Below are 12,846 nucleotides of genomic sequence, written 5' to 3' on the forward strand. Positions count from 1 at the left end.
CAGTGTGAAACATCCATAATCCCATAAATAATGGTCAACATAAAGATTGAAAGCAGGGATTTTTTATTGCTTGTGGAATTCCCTAATTACAAATCCACACACTTTTAGACGATTCAATTTATTAAAAAAACAACAACAATGACATGAAATCTTTACTCCATATTTGTTTAACAGTTTAGCAACATTGTCAAAAATAACAAATAATAAATTCCTTCTTTTTTGTGTCCCACCATCTTTTTGCACATATACAAATTTAGTCATTCAGTAGTATAACTAAAAATAAATTACAGAGAAGTTCCTAAGACTATTTGAATTTAACTTAGAGTGTCCATGTGGCCTTATCAACTTATTTTGTACTGATATTGTACTTATTAACAATTATTCAGTACCCTTAAGTTTGTTTTAATAAACAATGATCTGACCTACTCAAATCTGTTGGGTGTGAAATAAAAACCTACATGTAAGGTTCAGGACATTTCAGATATGTATTTTAATTATGTTTTTAGTTAATAAGATCACTGAATAGCAAAATCTTAAAAATATAACACGTATGTGCTCACATACTTTCTTGAAGTTCATTGAGATGGCAATGAGAATCTAAGACAGCAGAAAAATAGTGCATATCTAACAATCTGAACATTCTTCATTATGTCAATATCACATCATTTTACATTGATATGTAGTAAATGTGAACCCATCTATATAAAATCAATATACTGTCAAACAATAGGAAATATGTAAATAAATAATGTGATAAGAGTTCTAACAAAGTGCTAACCATATGGATGTACGGATAATGTAAGATGCTGCAAGACTGTTTCAAAATATGTAATTATGTGTATGCATAAAACACACTACATACTTTTCTATTCACGTAACAAGTGGCTCTGTACTGATGGCACATACAGTTTACTTTAGGAATATGTAGCACTTATTTTATATGAGTGATTTTTTTCTTTCTTCACAAATTCACATGGGATATAACAAATATCCAGAGAATGATGAGTGGACATATGGACCAGCATAAAGTCCTGCAGCTTTGTCTGATGGTAATTGGATATGAACAGTGTCTCCAACTTGTAAGGGCAGCACTGCACTACCTGATGCCTGATCCAAGTAACTTTTTTTGTATTCATCATATGTATACATAACTGGCTCATTGTTCCTGTACAATGCCACCCATACATTGTTTCCTTTGCAATTAACATGGTAGACAAAGTAGTAAATTCCAGGTATTTTGCAAGTGAAGATGCCAGTTTGAGAGTTGTAATTTTGGTTGCCATTATATAAAATCTTGTTGAAAACAACAGGTTGCCCAACTGGAGGAAATGGTGTTGTCAGCTGAGCTGTAAAAGCAGGCATCTCTATGCCATTCCTACCAATAATGGCTCCTCCAGGCTTTTCTTTCTTATAACCACTTTTTGCCCCATCTATCCCAGGACCTGTCTCAGGAAGGATTTGCCCAATAAATGGAGATTGAGCAGGATGTCCTGGTAGGCCAGGTGGGCCAGGAGGACCAGGTATTCCAGGTTGTCCTGGGGGCCCTCCAGGTCCAGGTATACCAGATGGTCCTATTGGGCCTGGAAGCCCAGGTTTTCCCTCACCTGGCATTCCAGGTTTCCCTGGTGGTCCATATTCCCCTTTTTGTCCTGGTAGACCAGGTGGGCCTATTGGTCCTGCTGGACCCATTAATCCTGGGATTCCCATGGGTCCTGGATGACCTTTTTCTCCTGGGAATCCAATTTCTCCTTTTGCACCAGGCTTTCCAGGGGCTCCAGGTAGTCCAGGTAAGCCGTTATGTCCATATTCACCTTTAGGTCCTATGGGACCTGGTAAGCCTCTAGGTCCTGGCTGCCCCAATTCTCCTGGGAATCCTGGCTTGCCCGGATGTCCTGGAGGCCCAGGTTCACCTTTTGGACCAAGTTGTCCCTTAGGTCCTACTGTACCACCCTCTCCTTTTTGACCAGGGAAACCAATGCCTCCAGGTTGTCCCAAGTGACCTGGAGGGCCTGGTAGGCCACTTGGCCCAGGTTGTCCAATCATTCCAGGGGGACCACCATGACCCTTTTCACCTTTTGGGCCTTGAGGGCCAGGCAAACCACCATGCCCTTTGTCACCTTTAGGGCCGGGATATCCAGGTTTGCCAAAACCAGGCAAGCCTGGGTTGCCAGGTAAACCAGATGGACCTGGCTCGCCCCTTCCACCTGGAAGACCTGGTTTCCCTGGCAAGCCATCCAGACCAGGTTTGCCAAAGCCTGGTAGTCCTTGTGACCCTGGAGGTCCTCTTTCCCCTTGGAACCCAGCCAATCCTTGTTCTCCAGGTGCACCAGGTTTACCTTGGCCTCCAGGAGCCCCAGGTACTCCATTCAGTCCTGGTTTGCCAACTCCTGGAAGTCCTACTTGTCCTGGTGGTCCTGGAAGTCCAGGAGGTCCCTTCAGTCCTGGCAGTCCTGGTAGGCCATTCCCATTTTCACCTTTTGGTCCTGGAAAACCAGGGATTCCAGGGAAGCCCTTCTGTCCAGGTTCTCCACGAGTTCCAGGTTGTCCTGGAAGTCCTTGTGCACCTGGTTTTGAGACACCTGGTAAACCATGAGGCCCGGGATGACCTGGAGGTCCTGGCATTCCTATTGGCCCTTCACCACCAATTGGTCCCAGCTCACCCTTCGGTCCTGGTAAACCTATACCTCCAGGTTTTCCTGGTAAACCTGGCATTCCTGGCTTTCCAAATCCTGGAAGTCCTGGTGGACCCTGAGGACCAGGTTTACCTGTAGGTCCTGGGATACCATGACCAGGAAGTCCTGGAGGGCCCTTAGGCCCTGGAAGTCCCATTGGTCCAGGCTCACCAGGAGGACCTTTCTCTCCTCTTGGAATGGTTTCACCTGAAAAAAAAAAAAGATGTAACAGTCATGGTCAGAGTAACTTAAATTATTCATAAACTACACAATATTTGTATATCTAAAAGTCAAAAGAAAATTTAATATATTTTGGTCTCTTGAACCAAAATATATTAAATATGAATCAATTGTATTATTTTAACCTTTTTAGTGAATACAAAAGAGCTGAAATTAGAATTAACTAATAATAAACCACACAAACATCCCAAACCTTATTAAAATCTGATGGCAGGTGTTTTTAATAGTTTAACATGTCAGAAAGATGAAAAATGCTTTCTATCAGTACAAAATAAAAGTAAACTTTGTCAGTGCACTGTCCGTCTGATGCAGTTTCCATTATCAGAAGTGTCTGAAGATGTATGCACACACTGTCCATGTCGAGCCAATTTTTTGTGATCGTGTGGACAGTCAGCATACAACAGCACAGGTGTGAACTGAATGTTGAGTTATAACGAGTCTACTAGGTGGAACTGCATACGTCAAACTCGTCCATCCGTGGTTGGGTATACTTTGAAAGCTGTGGAGACACAGCTGTGCACAAGATGGAACGTGGAAAGTGAATTATAGCCAGGCATTTACCTTTTATTTTAAATTAACCTGTGGAGTGAATTTTGCAAGCAAAGTAATTATTTAGGAATTTGCTAAATAACAAACCTTTTCCTAAAATAGGTTTACCCATGTGCATGGGTATCTGTGGACGTTCTTTTGCATACTGTGGAAGCAAAGGCATCTCATTTCCATATGGTAAGTGTGGTGTTTCCTTTCCATGGTAATGGTGTTGGGTTATTTGTTGGGGTATCCCTTCATTGCCATGTGACAGAAGAGGTAACTGTGGCAGAGGCTGGTGCTGTTGGGGCATTGGTTTGTGACCATAAAATGCCCCTGCATGGATATGATGTAGCAGACAGAGGTGCTCCACCAGTACAAACAAGCGGGCTGAGAGGAGAGGCCCAGCCATGTCCTGTGAAATAGAGAACAGGAAAGAAGGTTAACTGTCTAGGAAAATGCTAGCAGTACCCTTAGACCAAGTGTAGTGGAAGCAATTCTATGCCTTGCACGTTGTTTTAGAGAAGAAAGTTGACACACATAAAGACATGACTGAGTAATCAACTATTGGTTCTATAAATATAGCATATAATATGTTACTCTGACAAAGTCTGCATTGTCCCTTCAATTCAGGGCTGAACAAGCAAAAGTCTTAATATTTTTGAATCGTGTAAATAATGAAAACAATTTAAGGGCAGAAGAAATTACCCCCAAAATTTAAATCCGCATCAAACAAACAACATTAGAACCTTCTAACAGTATATGGACTATATTATTTTTTCTTAGAACAAGAAGATATAAATATATTCATTTACTGGTGACTTGAAATATCCATTTACAGATCTAGAATGCATTTTTCCATAATGATGACCTGATTGCACATTACCCCATATTTTATGGAAAGAGCTCAGTTTTTGTTTTTTAAATGCACATTGAAGTTAATAATATTTGAAGTTTCTTAATTCAGTCACTCATTAAAAATAATGAGTTTGTTTGTATTAACATAGACTACATAGGCAACACATTTGTTATACTTAAACATGACCACTAGAGGTCAGTAACTGCTCACATATGAATACTGTTTGGCTCACTCAAGGGGTCTTAACTATACACACACCATCTGACTGCAAATAATCCTGAGCAACTGCTTGTGAAATCAGTTTGCTTTCTCCAAATCAAAAGAAAAGGCAAACTGTTAGGATTGTTTCTTATCCCATTATTGAATGTTTTGTATTCACTGTTTTGTGCCCCATAAAGCTTAAAAATGATCAGAATTTATAATCACAAAAATGTAGACTGCCACCATGTGATGCCATCTTAATGAAACCTTGCACTGCAAGTAACACAAATGCAAAAAATGTATGCATTATCATGCCGTCTAATAAGCAGAACACTAGGGCACAAAAAAAAAAAAAAAAACACTACAGTATTTCTTACTTTTTTGCTAATTTTCTCTTCTCTTGAGAGCCACATCATTTCAGATCTGTCCTGAAACTGTGATGAATGGGAATCCCAACCACTCAGTTACAAAGTGTTGGCTTTTTAGCACCCAAAAGCCGAAAGCCGTGCTAAAATCCAAAACGTGAGCCTAAACCAAAGCCGACCCCAGAATGGAGGGGGCATCCTGCTTTGATTGAGCGTGGAAAAATCTTAAAAGCTGGAATGCTTTTTAGGGAGTCGGTTTTTTATTCTAATACATGGAGACATATTGGGATCAGTGTGCGGGTGGGATGCCAGAGCTTTGATTTCCTTTTGTGAGCTACTGTAAATGGAGATCTTGACTGATCGAGCTTGAATAGAACAAAAATACAAAGTAACACATAAACCATTTTTCTTGGGATGCTGCAAGCCAGGTTGACTGTGACTCCAAAGATACTTTCCACCTCTTTCACATCTCTAAACCTACTCCAGTATCATCTGTTCAAACCTTATTCTGTATTCAGTTCCTCTAAGGGATAGTGTAGACCTTTAATATGGTATTAATGTAGGCATTTAAATAATAATAGTAATAATTATTTATATATATATATATATATATATATATATATTTTAATGAATAAAGAATTATTTGGAAAATGGATTAAGCAAGAAACTGGCCAAAGTTTTTGTAATAGCATTTTAAAAAAATTATAATGTATTATTTATTGCTAAATTTTAATCATTTTAACTTAACAGTTCTATAAGTATTTGTCATTAGTGTTTGAGTCACAACACTAACCGGCTTTTGGGGGAAAATGGGGGTTGTAACCCCAGACGGTAGCCCCCTATTTTGGGGGGTCTTTGATCATATGGATTCAGATAATAATTCAAATATTTCATTTATTCAATAGACAGTCATTTTAAGGGGTATTCTTTTCATAGGCTACATCACATCCTTCGACATTCATTCATTCATTAGTTCCCTCATTCATTGGGCACCGAACACAAACCAAACATTTCATTCCTCAGAAATGAATTTCATTCCTCAGTCCTCCCTAATTTATGACTCCACCCAGTGATTTGTTTTCAGAGGATCTTGTGTCATTCTTAGTGCTGACTATGTTCATTCTAGAACTCTCACTTTAGAAAAACAACTCTTTCTCTGTGCTCGACTAGACTGGCAAGCCAAAGGGAATGTCCATCCAATGTTCTATATCCAAAAATGTTGTGGGCATCAAAACAGCCTAATTCCATTGGAACATTTCTCAGTTACTGCTGGCCATGTCTGAAAAATATTAAGTGATACAGAATACCATAATCAATAGCTCTTATTTCCATTCGTGGTACACACCCAGCATAAATTACCAAGGAGATGCCAAAACAATCTCAAGTGAAGCAGTTCAGGAGAGGTCATGGGGAAAAAAACATGGCTCCTAAAAGCTTCCGTTCATTCTGAACCCAACAACTCACAACCTGGCCTGGTTGAATTTCCATGCTCATTTATCAGATTCACAAGGCTAAAACAAGCTTCTCACGTTGTTTCCTCCGGCCTACATTTGGATGTTCAAGCATGCCAGAAAAAAAAAAATTGGCACTGAAGCCAAAGGTCAAACGAGAAATATGTTGACAGGCGAGGGTCAAAACCACAAGGACAAGCAACCGACACAACTGCAACTCTACATATCCACTGCAGAGAGCAGAAACCAATGTTTTCCTCCACTCTATTGGCCAAAATTTATAACCGCAGCGTTTGTCTCCTTGGTTTCATGCCACAGCTCTGTTATCGCCCTGCCCCGATTCTAATATAATCAAATTTCCATTCCTGCTTTTCTGACTGCTTCCAGATGTTTCGCTTCAATTCACAATAAACAAATAAAGAAGAGCATGCTGGGTGCCAACCATATAACCAATGTTGGCATGATAAGGTTATATGCTCAGCCCTACATTCTTTTGAGCCTTTCTATGATTTTTGCCAGTGGTGTCTATTTATTTAAAGAAAAAGCATTAATAATAATACTAATAATAATAATATATTAGGTTTTTTTTTAATATAAAGATAATTTGCCTAATTTGTTACCAAATGCCATTTAGTTAGATTTGTTATGAAATGTAGACATTTTAAATGTAACTTTTGTGTCCAAAAATTAAACCTAAATCGGGGGCTCATCCGAGATCTGAACCCACTACTTTTTGCACTGAAACACTTTCAGGATTACCATGTTAAATAAAAACAAAAGAATATGAAAACTTAACTTTGTATATCATGAATTTGTTTATAGAACACACATTCATCTACCTGTCATGCTTTAAAATACTGAATAGTCTAAATATTGTTTATTGTAAAATGTGAAGTGTCAAACCCAAAAGCAAGCTAGCATGATCAAACTCATTGTTTGCAACTGGCTGTATGACTGACTGGGCAGTAAATGTTTCTAGCTAATAACTGGAGGATATAAAAGTTGAACTGTCCATTAAGGCCCATTTCAATATCAAGATGTTTGTCATATTTTTGGAGAGAAAAGAATAAATAATTTTAAACTGACATTCGATTGGAAATCACTTTAAAACGATCCACTAAATTACAAATAAATAGAAAGTCCATGGAAAAGTCATATAAAATCATGCCAAAAGGGAACCCTGCACTTTTCCCCCAGGTTTCTCAGGGGTGATAGTCAATTAAATATAATTACCAGAAGACACTTTGGATAAGAAGCATCTGCAACGTGCCAAGTGAAACCCAGTGAGATGGAACGGACACAAAAGAGGCTCCTTTTCAAAGTAGCACTGATAATTTGTACAGATGCATTCCTGTAGTTCAAACCTCTGATCATTACAGAAGCAAAACAAAGGTCATGGGTTCGATTCCCAGGCAATGCATGAACTGATAAAATGTATACCCTGAATGCAATGTAAATTACTTTCAATAAAAGTGTATGTAAAATAAAAAAATGGTAAAAAAAATAAATAAAAGGAATAGTCAGCTTAGAGTGTTGCTTTCCATAACGCTGACAAATGGATTCATGATGCAGTATTTTGGAGCTGCTGTTTCAGATTTGGCTACTGAAGTTGAAGAACTTTACAGTTCTTTACAGTCAGCAAGATGGTGATAATGACGTGCCGACAGTAAACAGCATAAGATGCCAAAAGACACACACTCACCCACCCACACCAACCGCTCTGTGTTCCCACCCTACCAATTACTACAGGTCATGCTTTCTCTGGAAGTGGGAAGAGTGAGAGAAAGTTTCAAGACACTTCTCCCATGAAACAGATGTAAGTACAATTCTCACACACAGATTCCAAGAGCTTTTAACATGTATGGAAACTTTCAAATGCTCAAAAGGGTCTATATAGTGGAACAAGGTTTCTTTAGATTATTAAATGGTCTTTTAGACATTAAAACTGATCACAGAACAGATCCCCAATGGCACAAAATAAAAAAAATGTTTATTTAATTGCATCGCTGTAAAAAGCCCTTTCCAGAACCTTCACCCTCTCTTTTCCTCTCGCGGTCAATCTCCAAATCAAGCGCTGAGAACATCTTTTAAAAAGCAGCTCTAGACATACCTCTTCTGGAAGTACAGTAATTCACCACCACCACAAAAAAAAACCTGCATTTCTCCTCTTCTCTAGCTTGCTTCCTAATCTAGTTGTTAAATAAACCTGGCATCGTATATAATGAATATTGTTGGCTCTTTGTCAAATTTTAGAAGTCGCTTACGCTTTGGATAAAACATCTGCTAAATACACAAATTAACATTTTTGGAATTCAGTGTGGTGGCGTTCTTGCTGGTGTGATATTGCTGAAATATACTGAGTCTGAGTTGCAGTTATTCCACAGGACAGCGGAATGCAGAATCAGCTGACAGAATGGACCGTGAGCCAGAACTGCTGCCAGCTGTAAAACACATTCTCTCGCTCACTCAGTAACTCACACACTCACTTTTCCCTCTCAGGTCGAAGGGAAGTTTTTCATGTAACCATATGTTTTTTTGTCTATGGGGAATAAGAGATTTTGGCCAGTATATAAACCATGATGGGGTAGCAGAAAGCCTTTCTGTATCCCGTATAAAAATGAAATGGGTCTCATTTGTGCCTGAAAAGGTCAGGGGAAAAAAATTCTTACATTTTTAAACTTTTTTTATCTTTTCATTTGGAAAGGTTATGGCTGACATTTCAAGAAAACCATATTTTTCCATCTCAGCCACTTGGTACTAAAACCTCTTTTCATACAAGACGGACTCAGGTACTGTCTTTAAGATTATGATGTGTATGTGTGTGATAAAACACTATAATAAAAAAATATAAGCTATATCTACTGTATATAATTAATGTTTGGGTATCAATAATACTATATTTTTAATAACATGGTTAATAGTTCATAAATTAACTGTATTCTGAAGCACAGTATAAAATACTTAAGATATTTGAAAAAAAGAACTGTGATCAAAATTAGAGAACACTTACAGATACATCCAAGTTGATGGTTTTTGGTGATATTCTGGCATCTGGTGCTAATTTCTTTAATAATAATAATAATAATGATAATTCTTTACATTGATATTGCTTTTCTAGGCACTCAAAGCACTTTACATTGTGAGGGGGGATCTCTTCATCCACCACCAGTGTGTAGCATCCACCTGGATGATGCGAAGGCAGGGGGCAACCAGTCTTGGGCTGCAGGGCGACATGACTGTGGCTTTAATTATATGACAACCCTATTAAACTGGCAGCATTCCTCTAATCTTCACTGAGATTGCCAGATGGCAGGCTGCTCTAAGGTGACTGAAACCCTGCGACAGCAGGTTGTCCCGATGAAGGCCAATAGCTGCTATAGCAAGAGATGTTGTTCATTCCATATCCGATTTCTAGAATATCCCCTGAAAAGTCTAGTTGTCCATAAGACAAATGCAGGGGAAGACCTGATAATGAGGAGAATCTCGATGAGGAAACGGTTCAGCACTGCAGCTGGAATTGCTTGCCAGTTCAGCGATGAACAGGGTAAGAATTTGTCTCCGCACATTCAAGAGAAGTCCGACTGAAAACGCACGTGTATAATCAAATTTAACATGCATATCATTTCCAAATAAAATGTATAATTGAATTTTGCTTCATGTACTGTAAATATTTAGCAGTTGTTTTTGTTTTATTATTTTTTTTACATATTTTTCTTTTTGGGGTACTTTTGGTTAAAGCACAAATTAAACAAAATCAAAATATTTGTTTGCTCTCAAAGCGCACCAAATCCACGCAGTGGGTTACCTCACTTTTTGTGTTAAAAGACAAAGCCTGCAGTCCTTCATGTCCACTTAATTTCCCAATCTCTAATTATTGTGTGAATATTTTATCAGCACTAATAGATGGCCTCGGATAGCTCTCATTGTGCCAGCTGGACACTGATGCTGATGATTTATATCACTGCAAACATAGGCCAGGACCCGAGGTGCGCTGGTGTGTTTGTGAGCATATGTCAGATTCCAAGCCCACGTCCTCTCGTTCTGGACACGCTCAGCCTTCACACCATCCCTATACCTTGATTCTGTGATAGAACTCTGGGCTTTTCCAGGGTAATTCCAAGTAATAAATGCATGCATTTTTGATCAGCCCAGAGTCTTCTCAGACTTTCAGATATCTGGTGTCTTCAAAACCGTAAGTGGCGAGCCAAACCTCTCTTTACACAGAGAATTGCTGATCCGCCAAATTTTGGTGTTCTCATTTCAGTACGATGCTGATTTTAAAATGAGAAACTATACTGCCAGGGAAGACCTGTAATTCTGTAGTCTAGGAAGAGGAGATTTGTACAGTACACAGCGTTTGGCCAGAGGTCAGGACAGTACGTGCTATTAAATAAAAAAAAAAAAATACTTTTTACAAATAATACGTGTCACAAAACATTTCTTAGGAATGAAGCAAGCCAATCCAACGGGAATCCAACAAAATCTCAAGCAAGACTCTCCTTCCTTCGATTTTTTGTTGTTTTTCTATTTGTGTAAGAGTGCCCAGCTTTCATGTAGATCGAAAACACAGTTATAAAACACCAATCTGTTAATAGCTGGAGGGAACTGAAGGAACATTCACAGGTCAGGCTGCGTCTCTGACTGTTTAATGACTCAAGCTGCTCAGGAAAGATACAAATGATTGGAGAAAGAGAGACAACAGGGTCGCCGGATTCATAAGGCTTTTGCACGGAAATAAAAGATGCTCCGCAACGAAACAACTCAGAGAAAGGAGAACTAGTTCTAATTTTGAACTGGGTCCATTTGATTTCAAAATGGAAAAAAACAACCAAAAACCACCAGAAATGAACGAGTCTGATGATTTATTCACTGACGATATCAGGATCGGTTAGAACAATTCTTCACTCAGTTAAGAACACATTGAATCGTGTTGTTTTTCAGGCCTTCTTGTTTACCTTGATGCGACATTGTGTTAAATTAATGTTTGTTAAATGTACATGTTCAGAACAGTACATACAATAAATGGTACTTTAATAAAAAATCATTTGAATTTTATTTTGTAATCATTTAATAAAACATTTTGTTTATTTCAGTGTACTGTTTTATTATTTTATTAAATACCTTAACTTTTCCAGGCTTGCAAATCACAATTTTAGGACATTTAAGTATATATATATATATATATATGTATGTATAAAAGTAGTAGTAGCATTAATAATTCACTAAATAAATGTCCACAATTCCTGTTAATTAAAAGCTTTTTCAGGCCTTTTACCTACAAAGGAGAGTTTGAAGAATATCAATACAGTGCTGTGATAATGATTATTAATAACAATCATTATTACAAACACAACCCCTTCTGATACCAAAACATCGCCAAGATGTCTCTGGTCGAGTTGCATTGAAAATGTAATCCATTTAGTTATCAATGCCAGGCCCAAAGCATTTTTTAAAATCGATCTGGACTAGAGAAATTGATCGAGAGGGGAAAAGAAAAAGAATAGAGGATGCCTCAGCGCGCAGAGCTGGTCACGTGCCCACATGAATGGATCCTCTGAACCCTGAAGACAAAACATCCAGCCCTGAATGCTGGAGGAAGCTGGGAAAATCACGCACAGCCGCCCTCTGGCTCACAGCGATGCCCAGTGCCAGGAAAATCAAAGTGAAACTAAAGTGAATGTGGCTGTAGAAATATACAAAGCGAGCTGGATAAAGACTCTTGCACAACAGCAGCAGGTGTGGTAAGCAGCAGGATATGAATCAGCATATCCAAAAATTGCAACTTGAGTTTGTTCTCATTGCATATTAAAATAAATGAGGATTATATATATATATATATATATATATTCTGTCTGGTTTCACAAGCTTTTAAATATTGAATTTCCATGAATTCCACCAAACCTTTTTTTTTTTGTGACTGGAAAAATAATATACACTCCTATTCAGATTGATATCAATGCGCAATATTTCAAGTCACTCGTCATTTTATTAATTCTTTCCTCCTGCAGCACGCATTATATATGTACAGCACTCACCTCTCTCTCTCCTGACCTCTCTCTGTCTCTTTCTTCGGTTTATCTCTCTCTCTGAGTGAGAAGTGAGGGAAGAAGATCCAGAAGACAGAAGGAGAAATGTAGTTAAAGGCTTCAGGCAGCATGGTTTCCACTTTTATGGGCAGGTAGGAGGGGCAAGGCAACTCCTCAAAGGAGGTGGGCAAAAGGGAAAGAAAGAAAGGGAGAGAGAAAAGCGGTCAAGTAAGCCTCCACCCAGGGTGTTGATGCAGTGGCTGTTAGGTTCCCTTACCCAAAGCAGCCTTTTTAATTATTTAAAAACCTTGAAAAACGACATGTCAAATTAAAATTACTTGACAAACAAGGACTGTTATTGACATATAATTTAAGATGACTTGCGTCAGTTTATTTACTACCATAACTTACAAAATAACAGATTCAAATATTGACAAAAATATTTATAATATATAAAAAATGTAATAAAACCTGCATTACTGGACCTCAGTCAGGTTAGAAGTT

The 12,846-nt window shown here is 38.3% G+C and overlaps 1 protein-coding gene across 1 annotated transcript; it reads right to left on the reverse strand.

Moving 5' to 3' along the window:
• Positions 1-46: 46 nt before the first annotated feature.
• Positions 47-12,497, reverse strand: col8a1b (collagen, type VIII, alpha 1b). Its single transcript, XM_052590524.1, has 3 exons — positions 12,352-12,497; positions 3,549-3,855; positions 47-2,879 (listed from the first exon to the last, which is right to left on the reverse strand). Exons 2-3 carry the CDS (start codon positions 3,850-3,852, stop codon positions 970-972), a joined length of 2,214 nt encoding a protein of 737 aa, XP_052446484.1. The 5' UTR covers positions 3,853-3,855; positions 12,352-12,497; the 3' UTR covers positions 47-969.
• Positions 12,498-12,846: the final 349 nt, after the last annotated feature.

This window comes from Carassius gibelio, chromosome B22, assembly GCF_023724105.1.
Source record: "Carassius gibelio isolate Cgi1373 ecotype wild population from Czech Republic chromosome B22, carGib1.2-hapl.c, whole genome shotgun sequence".
NCBI classification, from domain to species: domain Eukaryota; kingdom Metazoa; phylum Chordata; class Actinopteri; order Cypriniformes; family Cyprinidae; genus Carassius; species Carassius gibelio.

Coding starts and splice junctions, on each gene's coding strand:
- col8a1b (XM_052590524.1), bottom strand. CDS start 3,852: ATGGCTGGGCCTCTCCTCTCAGCCCGCTTGTTTGTACTGGTGGAGCAC. Junction 2,880..3,548: donor TAAACCTATTTTAGGAAAAG/GTTTGTTATTTA, acceptor TTTTTTTTTCAG/GTGAAACCATTCCAAGAGGA.